Genomic DNA, 16,487 nt, shown 5'->3' on the forward strand with positions numbered 1-16,487 from the left:
AAAGAGAATATACTGATATGGAGGCAGAAGAACAGGCAGGTTTTAGAGCTGGTAGATCGACCATAGACCACCTTTTTTGTATCACTCAACTTATAGAAAAAAAGGTTGCCGTAAATCAAGAAGTCCACTTTTTGTTTGTTGATCTAAAAAAGGCCTACGATAGCATCCCCCAAAATAAGTTATGGAACACTCTAAGACAAACGAACATCAACTCAAATCTCATAACAGCAGTGGAAAAACTATATGATAACGCCAACGCCAAAGTTAAAATAGGAACGAATGTTTCCAAAGGTTTCGTAGTAGACAAAGGACTGAAGCAGGGATGCTGCCTATCGCCGACACTTTTCAAAATATATCTGGAACAAGCATTGAAACTTTGGAAGCGGAAATGCAGCGGCATGGGTATACAATTAAATAATAACAACCTGTACACTCTATGTTTTGCTGATGATCAAATTGTGATTGCTAACGAATATGACGATCTGGAATACATGACTCGAAAATTAATCGAAGAATACAAAAAATGGGGATTAGAAGTTAACATAGATAAAACAATGTACATGAACATCGGTGGCAACGAGCAGAGTCTAATTTTAAATGACGGACAACACATTAAGTACAACAATAAATATTCTTATTTAGGAGTAGAAATCACGGACGACGGCAAATCAGATCAGGCTATAAAAAAACGAAACATTCAAGGTAGAAGGGCCATATCGCAACTAAATAGTATTATTTGGGATCGACATATATCCAAAAAAAATAAACATCGAATATACAACACTATTATAAAGAGCATAGTAATGTATGGAAGTGACGTGTGGCAATTAAAGACAACTACTGAAAGAACACTACAAGCCACGGAGATGGATTACTGGAGACGTGCCGCAGGAAAATCAAAACTCGAAAGAGTTAATAACCAACGTATACGAGAGATTATGGGAGTCACACATACGATTGTCGAAGATATAAGAGTACAACAATTAAAGTGGTATGGACATGTGCAGAGAATGCCAGAACACCGTCTGCCCAAACAGATTCTAGATTGGTCACCAAATGGAAAAAGAAAAAGAGGCCGACCCAGAAAGAGCTGGAGAGAAGGAATAGACAGAGAGATCCGAGAGAGAGGTTTAGACGAAGACCTTTGGGAAGATAGAGATGCATGGAGATTGGGCATCGGAAGACGTCGGAGGACGTTTTAAACCGATTATATATATATATATATATATATATATATAATATTTATTTATAATTATTAAAATGACTATTTGACTATAAATACTTAAATTTAACTTTATTCAAAAACAGCATAAAAAAGGTAGTTCAAAATGGCGACAGTTTTTTACCTTTTGCCATCTATTGGCATTTCAAGAAGGCTGTAGAACGAGCACTGACATGAACGTGCAATGAGAAATGTATTCCAAACAAAACCGAAGATCACCGGTGAACCTGGTTTAACTGAACCATAGATTACCGCAGGTATGAGAAATCGACCCTAAGCTTTACTAAGTGCAACGTATGGTCGGTGCTGCTATATGGCGTAGAGGGCTGGGCATTCAAAACGAGGGATATAAACAGATTAGAAGCTTTCGAAATGTGGCTTTACCGCCGTATTCTAAAGATACCATGGACGGCGAAAGTCACAAATGTAGATGTCCTTAAACTTATAATCCAGGGTAAAATTGAAGGCAAGAGAGGAATAGGACGCAAGAAAATGTCCTGGCTCCAAAACATAAAACAATGGACAATGATTAACGACATACAATCTCTAAAACATATTGTAAAAAACAAAGAGTTAATGGAAAATGTTATCGCTAACTTCCATTAGTGGATTTGCATCTGAAGAAGAAGACAAAAATAAAATAAAAATTACAAAAAAAATCGTTTTTGCCTATTAAACGTTTCTTATATATTGAAATAAAAGTTGTAGATCTTAAAAAGTTCTTCAAATCGATTATTTTTTTCAGATAGACTGGGATAAAAACCTCAGCTCCAGTAAATAACGTAAAAGGACGGAACTATTGTTATAGTATAATTTCGAGAAGAAGAACCCACTGAGACTACAAAAGTGAACTTACCTGACAATCACATTTGACATGAATCCATTTGTTCTCGTGCCTATTTTCGACCATAACGACAAGGCCAGCCCAGCCTTTGGTTAAGTAATACGCCGTCATGCCTTCCCGGCCTTCGTGTCGTTGTCCTCGAGCTAGAGTTAGCGATATAATAGCGTCTGCCAAAATATAACTAGGCGGCAGAATGTTCTCGGCAAACAATTTTTTAGAACTGTGAATCGCTAAGACATACCTACAAAATATATTATTTCCCTTAACAAACTTAAATATACAATTTACATTTTTTCATGTAAATTTCACGAGCAACAAATAAATTTTGTTGCTCGATCAAAGATGGCTCTATTAGGTTCGATAGTACTACTGGTACATTACATTACGAACCTATTCGAAGACGATAAAATTAGTTCACTTCCGGATATTGCTAACTGCGACGGACCCCTAAAAACACGCTCTGAGGTAATACAAGCCATACAATCATCAAAAATGGCAGAGCGACAGGTCCTGATGAACTTCCGAATGAAGTATATATGCAAGCTTATAAATGATAGTATTGTTTTAGAGGCTATAACTTCGTTTTTCAATGCCATTTATACCAGCGGACACCTACCTAATAATTGGTCTAATTCATTGTTAATAGCTCTATCTAAGAAGACAACAGCAAACACTTGTGCTGATTATAGAAGCATCAGTTAAGCCATTTATTGAAAATTTTTCTAAAGGTAATAAATGGCCGTATCTACAATAAATGCGAGGAATACCTAAGTGACACAGTTTGATTTCTGTAACGGGTTTGGAACGAAAGAGGCATAGTTTGGAATCAAAGTACTTGCTCAAAGATATCGTGATATATCTGTAGACATTAGCTGTTGTTGTATCGACTTCCAAAAGGCATTTGATCGTGTTAAGCACTCTATATTAATCGAAGTTCTAAGAGACATTGGCTTGGATGACAGAGACGTTCGCATAGTGGCAAATTTGTATTGAAATCAAACAACATCGGTTTTAGTAGACGATTTAGAATCACGAGCTCTTAATATTAAAAGAGGAGTACGGCAGGGATGCCTATCGTTGCCTCTGCTTTTCAAAGTTTACTCCGAAAGAATTTTCAGAAATGTACTTTCAAATAACAAGGAGTAATTGAGAACGGTGAAGTCATTAATAATTTGCGATATGCGGAGACAGTACTCCTAACTCTTACTTTTTACCCAAGAAAATCTACAAACATTACTTGACAGTGTCGTTGAAAGCTGTAAGGAGGCAGGTCTGGATCTGAACATACGGAAAACCAAAATATTCGTAATAAGTAAATAACAGAATATACAGATAAATTCATCTTTAAAGGGAACATACAATTTACATGTAATTTATCTCAACTCCGCTCCACGCAGCTGGAGAACAAAAGGTTGTCAAAGAATTATATCATAAAAATCAAATACTCAAGCGGGCTACTGGATTCTGAACTATTTCAGCACAAAAGTCACTGAAAGTCGAATAATGTCGAATGGTACAATGTTGCCAAAATTATCGTTTTTTGTTGGAAATGATTTCTTCAACTAAAAATGCCAATCTATTTTGTATTAGATGTAGTAACAGAGATAGTAATCTATTATAGTAATATTATCGTAATAATAATTTATTTTCATAAAAAAATAAAAACAATACAAAATAATAAATAACCATTAACTTCTTTAAAAAATATGAAACATAATATTAAAACTTATTTAAGAAATAACAAAAGGGTGCGACTATAGTATGCGGTCTCCCGTGGGATGCGGTGTATAAGCCCCATAAGCCATTTCAACGCAGAATGAAAGATTACATTATTACCGACGGCCCAAAGTTCCTTAGAATAAACAAAAAGTTTTTTTGAATGAGATATTTGAAAATAAAAATCACACTCCATTTTCTCTTTTTTCTTCATCCCTGTAAATTATTAAAATAAACATTATAGAAGTTTTCAGGGACTTTTGGCCCTCGGTAATAATGTAATCTTTTATTCTGCGGTTAAATTTTTCAAAAATATTTATTAGTTTTTGCAGGATTCGAAAAAAATATGCATTTAAACCATAACCCGAAATTTTGTGCACACGCTCTTTATTTTGAAAATGCAGAGACTTTAGAGAGACGTGACAACCCTGTTATACTAATTTTAAGCGATCAGTGTACGCGATTCGGCTACTTTCGGCCTATCGGCCCGACTCGGGCGAATGATAGAGGGCGTCGCAAAAGAAGCAGGTTATTTGCTGCGTGTCAAATAATTTATCGTTGCTTATTTAAGGTGTCGTGTCGGAACTTTTAACGGGTCCGCTATTTCAAATGTAGGTCCTGTATGAGCTCGCTATGTTCCTTTTAAATCTGAATGTACCTGTATAAGCGTCTATATATCGCACCCTCAGTGCAAGACTGCAGTAAGTCAAAATAAGTAAGTTTCGAGATAAAGACGATTTTGTTTACTTTCGTGCTAATATCGGTGAAATAAGACACAAATTTTAAGAAAAATTGACATTTAATAATTATGATTTTGCATGCTTTTCAGCCACATTTACATTAACCAAAAATAGAAATTTAAATAAAATAATATTAATGCAAAAAAATTAGAAATTTCAAAGTTACAACACTTTTGCACGGAAAAAATTGTTAATCACTACACATTTAGTATTAGAATTTCAAAGTTACAACAGTTTTGCACGGAGAAAATTGTAAAAAGTGTAGACACATTTACCTTTACAGTAAAACCTGTGTTACCGGCTACCTGCCCACATCGGACACCTGTACTAACGGCCAGTTTAAAAATTCCCCAAACCAATGATGTATATCTAGACTACAAAAACTGGCAATACCGGCCACCTTTTTATATCGGCCAATAGTTCTTTAATTTTTAGTGGCCGTTACTGACAGGTTTTCCCGCAGTTGTTGTCCTCTTCTCGTACATCATCTTGTGCCAAAATATTTTTATAAAAACTATGGTGGGCTTCTGGTATCATACCCGAATGGCATAAGTATACCAAATCTTTCTTTTTGGCCATTTGAATTTTTGGCTGTTCTTTGGCAAGTTTTCTGAGAATAGATATTTTTGACCTGTCAGTATTGTCAATACACAAGTTTTAAGATAAATGTTTTTCCTTTCATGAGAAAAAATACTTTTTGGTCGTAAATAATTAGTCTTAATTTATGTGTTTTTAATCCAATCTAACAAATAAATGGTCAAATATGGTCATAATGTAACACAAAGGACATAAAATTTACATGAATAGTTTGGTCTCGTAAATCTTTTTTTATTGTCTCGGCCGTTAATGGATTACGTAGACACGCTGTATATTAAAATTAAACACCACAGATATAGATATTACAACAAATATCTTACTTTTTTTGTGCCTTGCATTGCTTGTTATCGAAGCCATTGCAATGTTCCGTGCAAAACTGTTGTAACTCTGTTACATTATAGTTACAACAGTTTTGCACGGAACTTATATTCAAAAACGCAAAAAAGTTAAACTGTTGTTGTTGTAATATTTAGCCGGTTAAGCATTTAAAAGTTACTAAAGTTTTACAGGGGATAGATATGCATGTTTACAATCGAATTCCATGATTACTTCATTTTCGTAAAATTTTTGAGTTACTGCAATCTTGCACTGAGGGTGCGATATGTAAATAGTACCAAATTTGAGCAAGTTGATCCAATTGTTCACCTTGGATATCAGTTTAATTGTAACGCAGAGGGTTAATACGGTGAAATTATATCCAGAATTGAGCAGGCCTGAGCTGCTTTAGAAGGATTTCCAAGATATTATGTAACAGAGACCTAAAATTGGCATTGCGGATCCGTATACTTAGCTGCCATATGTTATCGGTGTTACTTTATGGTGTCCAGTGCTGGACTGTGCATAAAAGTGATCTAAATCGCCTTGAGACTTTAGAAATGTGTTGCTGTAGAAGAATATTAAGAGTTTCTTGGGCGGAGAAGATTCGAAACCGCACAATACTAGAACGTCTCAGCAAGACTACTGAGATTATAAAAAGCATCAAGTAGAGAAAGCTGGAGTATTTCGGACATGTAATGAGAGGTCCCAAATATAGGTTGCTACAAAATAGGTAGCTAAAATAGCAAGCTAACGCAGTGCAAGACAAAGAAAGAATTCAAGGTTGAAGAATTTGCGAGATTGGTATGGTTTTGATACAAGAATGCTATTTAGGGTGGCAGTGAATAAAATTAAGATAGCTATGATGGTAACCAAAGTTCTGAAAGGACATGGTACCTACATAAAGAAGAAGAAGTACTACTGGTTGATAAACAGCTGTAGATACAGTTTTGTTTTTCAGAGTTGTAGTAAAAGTCTTTAAGGCGTCTATTTTTTAAGTAAATAATAAATACTAAAAATGACAAAAATATATGAAAAATAATATACCTGGGATAGGCCGCAACGTCTTCTAGACCGGTATGCCAATGGTTGAAGGCCAGAGGAACTACTACATACTCTCCGGCTTCTAACATCTTATTACATCCTACGAATCCTCTTACTTGACGTTTACTATGTTCCACTAGACTGCCTATTGTCGATCCGGCTCTCGCTCTAAAGAGCACTACACATAAATCTAATTGAGATCGTTGAGATTTTTCAGACTTTCTTTGACCCTCCTAAAAAAATAATTAACGAAATTTGGCAACATGTATTGAGGTCCTATAAAAATATCTGTGTGTGTTTGCTTACATAAGTGCATTATGATTGTGTTTTAAAAGCTTTCCCAAGAAATAGACCTTCTCTTAGAGAAAGTGGTGTTCCAAAAATATTTCCAGGACTTCCAAAATATTTGACAAAGCAAGAACATGATGATAAACAGGCCCATGAAAAGGAACGAATTAATTATAAATAGCAGACAAAAATATCAATGGTTTCAAATTATGTGATAGTGGACTTTCATCGGCTGTAAGCCGATGAGTAGAGGGGATTTGACAGTTTTCGCCAGCGCTATTAGTGGCAGTTTTGTGCATTGAATTTGAACAATTTTATCAGAAAAGTACAAGTTTCAAACGCAAGAGAGCGCTACCGACGAAACTCACAGCCAATAAAAACAGAGGTAACCTCTAAATTTCACATAAACTTCTTCTTTTTCTCAATGTCCTCTTGCGTAAGCAGTCATCCAGTCGCACGAATTTATATATTAAATATTAAAATTATAATTAATAAAATAAAAACATAATTACTTTTACTATTAATTCTATGTATTCGTTCAGTAATCAGGTTACAATAATATTTCAGTTCATAATTTGTGTTTTTCTAGATAAATATCTTTTTTTCTCGTTTTGTATATTTCATACATAAATATACACCAATTTTATCAGAAAAGTACAAGTTTCAAACCGCGAGAGAGCGCTAACGTCGAAACGCACAGCCAATGACAGACAGTGTTGCCACATCTAATACGACGGTCTGTAAAATGTCAATTTGTAAACAAACTGTAAATTTTTGTATGTTAATTATGCAACCAATAATACCTACATCATAGGATACAATAATCTTACTATGATATTATACAATTAGAGAATTCTTACCTGAAATAAAGTAAAATCCACTTCCGTAGGCTCTAAAATAGTTAGAAATATACAAGATAAATGTTGTTGGCTAGCTAAAGGTGGCAGTATACCAGTTAACCTAATCTCGTTCCATCCGTTCCTAACTTTACAAATATCTATGCAGTCGAAGTATTTCAATACGTCCGTGAAAGCAATCCAGAAAGTGCCGTCTTGGCATTCTTCCGGCATCAGTTCTTCTCTCAGTTCGGTAGTCCACATGGAGCATACCTCTGACCAGTCGCCTTTCCACACGAAGTGTCCTAAAAAAACATTGTAAATATTAATATATTATTAAGGTTTCCAAATTTTTTAAAAATAATACAGAAAATATTAAGACAAAAATCAAATCACCGACCAACAGAAATCGCAACACCCTGTATATTATACTATTTAAGAAATTAGATGTAGAAAGTGTTTTTCGGAATTAGTAAATCGTATTCGGTTAAAAAACATTCTTAGAAAATAAGTAGACAATATAGTGGTTTTTTCTACCGTTTATTTACATAGACATTTGTAAACATTTCTTGCGGAACTTTCTATTGTATGGATTACCACGAAAAATTAAAAGATTTAAACAAAGAGTAGGTTTAGTGAATAGTAGTAATTATGCTTTTTTCCGTAGAAATTGAAAATGTTAATTTGTATTTACTAAGAATGACTTACGGATTATTGGATAGTAGAAAGTTGTTTTTTTTTGAGAAGACAAGTAAAATTTGTTTGGATAGAGATAGGTCCTGATTGGTGAAAAGAACGAAGTGGGAGATTTAAGGATTTGGATGGAGTTTTGGCAGGAGAGGAGAAAGCATTGTGAATTGAATACCGCGGGAGAACACTACCGTTTCTGCTGAAACGACGTTGCTAATTAGCTAAGTTTTGAAAAAAGTATACGTTGTGAAAAGTTGTATTTGTGTTTGGTGGAAGGAGTTCCAACTGTGGTAGCAGACAGAAGAAATAACTGACATGCTGTAAGTAATAAACAGATGTATAGATTTATACTGGACCAAGTCGATTAGTTGAGATATCCTTGTGTTTGGAGCGAAGGGGTTTATTCATGTAGTTAAGATTTGGAGCAGAGGAGTTGGTAGGAGTATTTGGAGAAACTGAAAAGTACGAGCAAAGTGTACAAGGCACAATCAAAGGACAGAGAGGTGAAGTCATCAATCTTGGGGACAAAAGGTTAGTTTCGTCATTTTAGTAAACAGAGACTATCAATCACGACCACCTATTTTAAATTAGAGTTATTCGTTTTGTTGGTGTTATTGAGAATAAAAATAAACGAAATTTTATCGTGAATCACTAAAATTAAGAAATCTTTGATTTGGATATAAGTTTAAAATTTTTATTATTCTGATCATTGTATATGGTATATGTTTATTTGATTTTTTTTTACTTTAATATTTGATTGATTTTAAAATATAACATTTGCTTTGTAAGTTCATAATTGTGCTGTAAATTTATGTTCCTATTGTCTATCCCTTTCTTCACAGGCAACTAGCAAAAAATACTTTGAAGCCACGTTTTTGTTTTAATTAGTAAAAGAGCCCTGAGATATCATATTAATTTGTTAAAAAATATATAACTCCAAGTAAAGAGAATTTAAAATAAATATTATAAACATAGATTTTGAGCAAACCACAACAATATATTGTTATGATCTGCTTCTTATTAATTTTATATTAATTATTATTTATCTGATTAATTATTTAATTGTCGCAAATCATACATAAAAAAACAATAAAAAAATCTCTGGGTGCCTTTTTATAATCTTAAAAAAATGTCTAAATAATCTTACGTTATACTTATCTTCTCTCGTGGGTTCAGTATCTCTTAGTTGATCCTAATCGGGGTAAAATAGGGAAAAGAAATAAAGCCAAATATAAAATAAACATACAGAATTGTCTTTTATTTATCAAAATCAATACTCGAAAAATCTATCAAATCTAAAAACCTGTGGACACAGATGTCCGAATGAAATTTTCACCACTTAAATTTATTCTATTTAAAACAAAAACAATTTATCGGTTTGTTTCCGATGACTTTGGTACAACAAAATAAACAAAACCAAATTATGTATTTGCAAGATTAGCTATACTTCCTATTTACTTTTTGAAGTATTGGAATTTTAATTCCTACTCTTTTTACTCAAAATTTTAGTTTCCGAAACATAAAAATATCTTTTACATAAGTTGACTGACCTTTTGCTTCACTCACTCTGATGTCTTCTCGTGACCCAAAACAGCTCTCCCTCGTTGACTATGTTAAAGGCAACTCATCAAAGCCCTCTCCGTTCTCCAGCTTCAAAACTATCAGCATACCAGCACCAATTCTCCAACAAGCCGGGCCTCTTTTGACACGTACTCGATTCAAACAAAACTCCAAAAATTCTCTGCTCTCCTTCTCACAATAATACAGAATCAAAGAGGTATTTCGTCTCAATTAGATCTGTCTCTCGTTCCACTTTTCAACACTATTCTCCACTATCAAACAACCACTGGTACTTGCTAACTACTTATCCACCAAAACGTCGACCGCTCCTCAGCGCTGCCAAATAACATACTGACTTCTTTTTCAAACTCTCTCAATCATCCAATCCACTTTTCCCCTTCCAGATTGCCAAGAATCAGAAACATCGACTTTTCCATTCGACAAACAAACAGTCATTTTCAAAATTATTCCGACCATCCTAATTACTTTCGGAGAACCTTACAATATGTACTCGGGCTGAAACAAAGATATTAACATTCCTAACTTTCTTTTAAACCACCTTTTCTAGAAATTGATAATTACCTCTACCTGTGGATTTTATAGTTCCCGTAATCAACAATCTTTTTCCATTTTAAATCTAAATACATCGTTATTTTCACTTTAATTATTCACAAAAGTCTTTAATGGTTCATCGGAAAGCTCATTAAAAAAAGAAATCCACTGACATCCAAACTAAATTCTAATAAATATTTACAGATCAATATACAGGGTGTATCAAATTTATGTGCCCGCGTTATTTAAAAAAAATTTAATTTAATTTTCATTTTGCCTTTGATTGATAAATTGCAAACACAATAATATACAGGGTGAGACAGTTAGTATGACATTTGTCGATAAAATTCTAGTATAGATAGACAGATTCAAAGAAGTATTCTTTTGGTCTTAATCCACTGCGACTTTTTCAGATCTATTGTCGTCCTCTAATGCTAGGTTACATTCTCTAGTCTGACCCTTTTTAAAAGGTCTAATAGCTTTGAGACTGAACCTCCCATGTAGCTCTGTGTCAGTAGATTTTCATCACCTACTGCAAAGAACCGCACATTTGCCAGACTGCCACACTTAAATAGAATGTGCTCTACTGTTCCTTTTTCCAGATGACAGAATCTGCACAGCTCATCATCTGACAATCCCATCAGCTTCAAGTGGCTATTCAGCTTACAGAGCTCTGTTCGCATACCTACTATGGCTTTGTTTGGCCATTTCATCTGCTTTTTCATTGCCTTTATGGCCCTCGTGCCCCGGTACCTATTATTTAGGGCACCCAGACAATCCCATACTAACTTAGAATACATTCTAGTATGGTACAGAATATCAAAAAAGTTATACCGGGTGGTGAATCGTAAAACGGACTACAAACTGTTGAATTCCTGCTTTTCTAATTATTTTACATCAAAAGCCATGAGAGAATATTTATAGAGAATTGAAATCTGTATTAAAATAAAAAGTTAAAATTGTTCTACGATTTAAACGCATTCCAAAATTTTGAAAAATACAATACATTTGCCACAGTAGGTATGTGTGTAAAAGTTAGGCCACACGTTACTATTTAACTGACAGTGCTCACACCATTGACTGAATAAAAAAAGAATGTGTGTGTACTATGTACGCACGTAAGAAGATATTCTTCTATTATATAATAGGTAATTTAAACGAAGTAAATATACTTAAAAGGTTATTTGTATTTTATTTAAAAATCAAACTAACTTTCTTATCTACCACCTTTAAAAAATTTTTATTAAAACAACCAAAAATAAAAAAAAAATTTGAATCGCCGGGAATTGAACCCGCAACCTTCCAATCTCAGTGCTAACGCATTTCTAACTACTCCATCGAGGCACTAGAAATAAATATGTAAGTTTCGGATATAATTACACAACACGGCGACATATAGTGTAAAAATGTTATGCTTACATAATATTTTATTAATCCAAAAACACAAGAATTATAATAAATACATAATACATTTCCTAAAACCACTAATATATTCTTTTAATGACTTATTTGCACGGTTACAGATACATACATACCTATCTTGAAAGATTAGCAATGAACTACAATACTGTCAGAACTACATACTGTCAGTGTGCGCAGGCGCGCGGTAAATGTACAATTTTACCCTCAATCGATTCGCTGCTAAAGAAGAATATCTTCAAAAATCGTTATTATTAATACTGTACTTTCTCCGTAACTGAGGGTATTATATCAACTTATTGTTTTTAAACAATAAATGATAAAATAAAAATATTGACAGTTCAAAAATGTGAAAATAATAACTACATTGTGACACATTATTGCACTGTGTGTGGCCTAATTTTGGGCTGAAAAATTGAAAAATGTTTTACATTTTTACAAAATTTTGGAATATGTTTAATTCGTAGAACAATTTTAACAGTTGTTTTCAATTTTTCAATACAGATTTCAATCATCTACAAATAGTTTCTAATGTCTTTTGATGTAAAATAATTAGGGAAGCAGGAATTAAACAGTTTATAATTTTACATTGAGTTTTCTATGGCCTGTTTTCCAATTCACCACCCGGTATATAAAAAATTAAGACAATGATATTCTCCAGAAATGCATAATATGCCAAATTCTACAGGCTTATTAATAACTACACACACTCAAAAATGTTTTGCATAATGTAATATTTTCAAAATTATCCACCAAATCTGGTGAAATCTATTTTTTTAACAAAATACTTTATTATATTATATATAAAATTGTATGTTTTGAAAAAAACAATAAACAAAATTTAAAGGATTAACAATTTATTATTATTATTTATAATATGTATTATAAATATATTTTTTTAAATTTGTACAGATATAGGAACTAATACTTAATATGCCGTATTTCCACCTCTTGCATAAATGCAAGACTGAATGCGATGTCCCATGCGTCTTATAAGTGTATTAATGTAGTTCTGGTCCATGGTGCCCCATTCTTCAATCGCTGCTATTCTAAGGTCTTGTAGTGTCCTTGGGGGTGGCTGCCGGAACTGAATTTTTCTTTTGAGCATATCCCATCCGTGCTCAATGGGATTGAGGTCAGTTGAGCAAAGTGGCCATTGTAATCTGACGATATCTTCTGTCTCTAAAAAATCTGCCACATGTCTCGTACGATGGGGAGGCGCATTGTCGTCCATAAAAATAAATTCTGGACTAACAGCTCCTCGCCACAAGCGTACAACAGGCCTAAGAATGGTATCAATATAAATTTGTCCATTTATGTTACCAACAATAGGAATTAACGGAGTTTTATTATTTAGCATGATGCCGCCCCAAAACATTATGGAGCCACCTTGATATGGGACTCTTTGGACAGCTTGGTTAAGTCTATCCTGTCGATTTGGGTTCCTCCAAATCCCAATTCGGCGATTATCCGACAAAAGGCTAATTTTTATTTTATCAGAAAATAACACGTTTCCCCATCTGTTGTCATGCCATTGTAAATGTTCATTGGCCCATTCCAGTCGAGTCCTTTTCTGCTCTAACGTAAGCTTTGGTACAAACAATGGTCTTCCTGTAAATAAATTCGCCGAATATAACCTGTTTCTAATAGTCTGATCGCAAATTACAATATTATGAGCTTGCTGGAGCTCTCTTCTAATAGCTGGGGCAGTCATAGAGGGGTTTCTTCGGGCAGTTAACGTTAAAAAGCGTTCTTGGACATTGGTAGTAATTCTGGGTCTTTCGCTTTTTGGACGATCGCTAACAGAATTCGTCTCTCAATATTTTTTCACAATCCGAGACACATCACTCTGATTAACTCCAACCAGGACAGCAACGTCGACTTGTGTGTGGCCTTCCTCAATCAAAGTAACGATTCAAGCTCTGTTGAACTTAGATATCACTTGTCTATTCATATTGTTCACTACAAAGTGAATAAAACGCAAACCAATTTTTACAAATATCGGTTTTCGAAAACTGATGAACGCAATATGAATACTGAGAATCTTTGCGACGATTAAGAAACAAAAAACAAGCAATAAAATGCATTATTTAGTAGACAAAAAAAAATCAGTGCAAAAAATTTCAAATGAGATACGTTCAGTGGCGTTACAGATAATATGCAAAACATTTTTGAGTGTGTGTAAGTGGTAAAGCAAATATACATTTTTTTTAAACAGGACATATACTTACCCCATGGATTTCTAAGTTTGAGTAATCTAATACCATTGATATCCCTTACATCTAAAAGTGAATAAGCATGTCTAGGTCGCAATCCCTTCGAATGGTACTCAACTTCGTCCACCTTCATATTGCCGCCTCCACACGAAGCTCCCATCAAAAACATCGCTTGCCTCGACGAAAGTAACCTACAAGGATATTCATTTAACGTTTCTATCACAAACCATACATACTCATAGACGTTTCACGTAAATGGTCAAGGTCAAGACAGCAAATTAATTACCATTCCAATCCAGAGATGTCGCTGTCAGTCAATTCTCTTGTCATATTTAACAACTGACAGTTGACAATTAAATTAATTTGTTTTGTTATTTACTTTTTATGTTACAGTTTGTGGCTTAATTATTTTATTGCGTATAGTGGTGTTACGTTTTTAATTAGATTTAATCACAATTTTAATCAATTGTATTAACCTCCTCTCCGTTTTTAGGAGTAGAATTTTTAGTTTACATTGATTGATCATCCCGTGTTGTGTTTCTCCACATTTAAAAAACAATATAATAGATCCTGAAACAGTTTATTCCAATAGACAAGTGTGTTATCAACATTTCGGGCCTATATATTTTTGGAAGTTTGTAAAAGATTATAAGGTATTTATCTAAACAATCATCCTACAAGATTCTTTCAAAAATTTTCATTCAACTCAATATTACATCAGTGCTTTCACGTGACACATGGCAGTAGTGTTTAGCATTTTCAAAACAAATTGGAATATTTGAAGTTTTCAATAAACCATTGAATTGTCTTTCTGTTGTTTTAATTTCCTGCGAAATTTCATCAAAAATCCCGCAAAATTTATAATTTGAAATTCCCACGTAACTAAAATTTGTCAATTTAGTTCCCATTCCAATCAAGAGATGGCGTTAATTCGATCCAAAAGATTAACATGGTCGTGAAACGTCTATAAGTATGTATGGTTTGTGGTTTCTATACTGTGAAAAAGCTAAAAATAGTATAGCGTGTCCCACCTTGACTTTACAGTACAGGTTCTTATGACCAACAGTGATGACAAATTTTATCAGAAACAGGTTTTAAGCAAATATACTTTTTTATAAATAACTATAAATAACTTAGGAATTAATATTATTGACATTTTGTAGCTGTCCGGGGTTCTAAAACATTTTTTTTTTCGAAAAATACTTTTTCGTACTTCCGGGCCTAAAGTGACAACTTCACTCCCTTGTGACAGGTACTAAAGTGTCACATTTAATCCCTCCGGGATTAAATATTGACGAAACTCCCGGAACGATTAAATCACAAACAAACGAATTTAAGGGATATTTTATTGAAAAATATAATTAATTAGAATGGTAATTAACATTGAACAAAAAATTTTGAATGAGTTGTCCCTGTCTTTCGCAATGCCACATATTTCCGAAATATCGCCACAAAACTGATGGCACTGTTTTCTGAATTTTTGATCACAAAATTTCGGTCAATTTTATTTTTGGTGTTTCTAATCGCAATTAGGAAGGAATCGCCCAAATCTCTCACATCGTCGATTTCTAAATCAACCAACTCTTTTCCACGACAAGCTCCCGCAACGCCCAAAATAAGTGCAACCTACAAAAAAATTGATTTCTTAAAATTTCTGAATATAAACAAATTTCCAAATTTACCTTAAGCATTAAATATTTATCATCCGGAGCCTCCCGTAAGAACTGATCTACCTGCTCAGACGTGAGAATTCTTGACTTCTTTGGCTTAAATCCCTCATTTCTTCTCTTCAAAAAAGCTAATAATTTTGGAAATTTACTTATATCAATATCTTCTCTAATGTTAATAACCGATTTCAGCATTGAGTAATGTGCCCAGAGAGTTGAGGCACAAACCGCTTTTGATTTATCATCGAAGTAGACTAACAGCGCATTTTCAGTAGGTTGTCTCACATTTTTTAAGCGGCACCACTTTTTAAAAGCATCGTACTGCTGCTCGTATAGTTTTCTAGATTTCGGTGGTAACAATTCTTCACCTACTTCGGCTGCTCTTTTATCAATATCAGATACACCTTCTTCACTCATGATACCAATAATTATCAATAACAATGTTTCTTTACAATGACACTAGTAATGACAATGTTTCTAAATTATAACTGTCACAACGCAATGTTACTATGGTAACTTATTTTAAAGACAGTTTATTAAATGAGTTGAAGAGAGAAAAAACTGATTGAAATTATTGAAATAATTAATAAAATCATACCGGAAGTACGAAAAGTATCGTATATACCTTGCGACTGAAGTACATTTAATCCTTCAGGTAAATTATGGCCCTCCCTGCGGTCGGGCCATAAACTTTACCTTCAGGATTAAATGTACACTTCGCGTCAAAAAAAACTGGTACACTTTTTTTTCCCAATGTAAACCTGTGTTCAGACTGGACACA

General features: G+C 33.7%; 1 protein-coding gene across 4 annotated transcripts in view; it reads right to left on the minus strand.

Moving 5' to 3' along the window:
- LOC114326336 (calpain-D-like) overlaps positions 1–16,487 on the minus strand; it is a 104,252-nt gene that overhangs the window by 6,280 nt on the left and 81,485 nt on the right. For all 4 annotated transcript variants that reach the window (XM_028274669.2, XM_028274667.2, XM_028274668.2 and 1 more), the window contains 4 exons: positions 14,055–14,230; positions 7,627–7,907; positions 6,482–6,711; positions 2,079–2,307 (listed from right to left, as the gene is read on the minus strand). In XM_028274669.2, coding sequence (XP_028130470.1) covers positions 2,079–2,307; positions 6,482–6,711; positions 7,627–7,907; positions 14,055–14,230 — 916 coding nt within the window. The remainder of the gene's footprint in view (positions 1–2,078; positions 2,308–6,481; positions 6,712–7,626; positions 7,908–14,054; positions 14,231–16,487) is intronic.

The sequence above is a fragment of the Diabrotica virgifera genome, chromosome 6 (genome assembly GCF_917563875.1).
Source record: "Diabrotica virgifera virgifera chromosome 6, PGI_DIABVI_V3a".
In the NCBI taxonomy this organism is placed as follows: Eukaryota; Metazoa; Arthropoda; class Insecta; order Coleoptera; family Chrysomelidae; genus Diabrotica; species Diabrotica virgifera.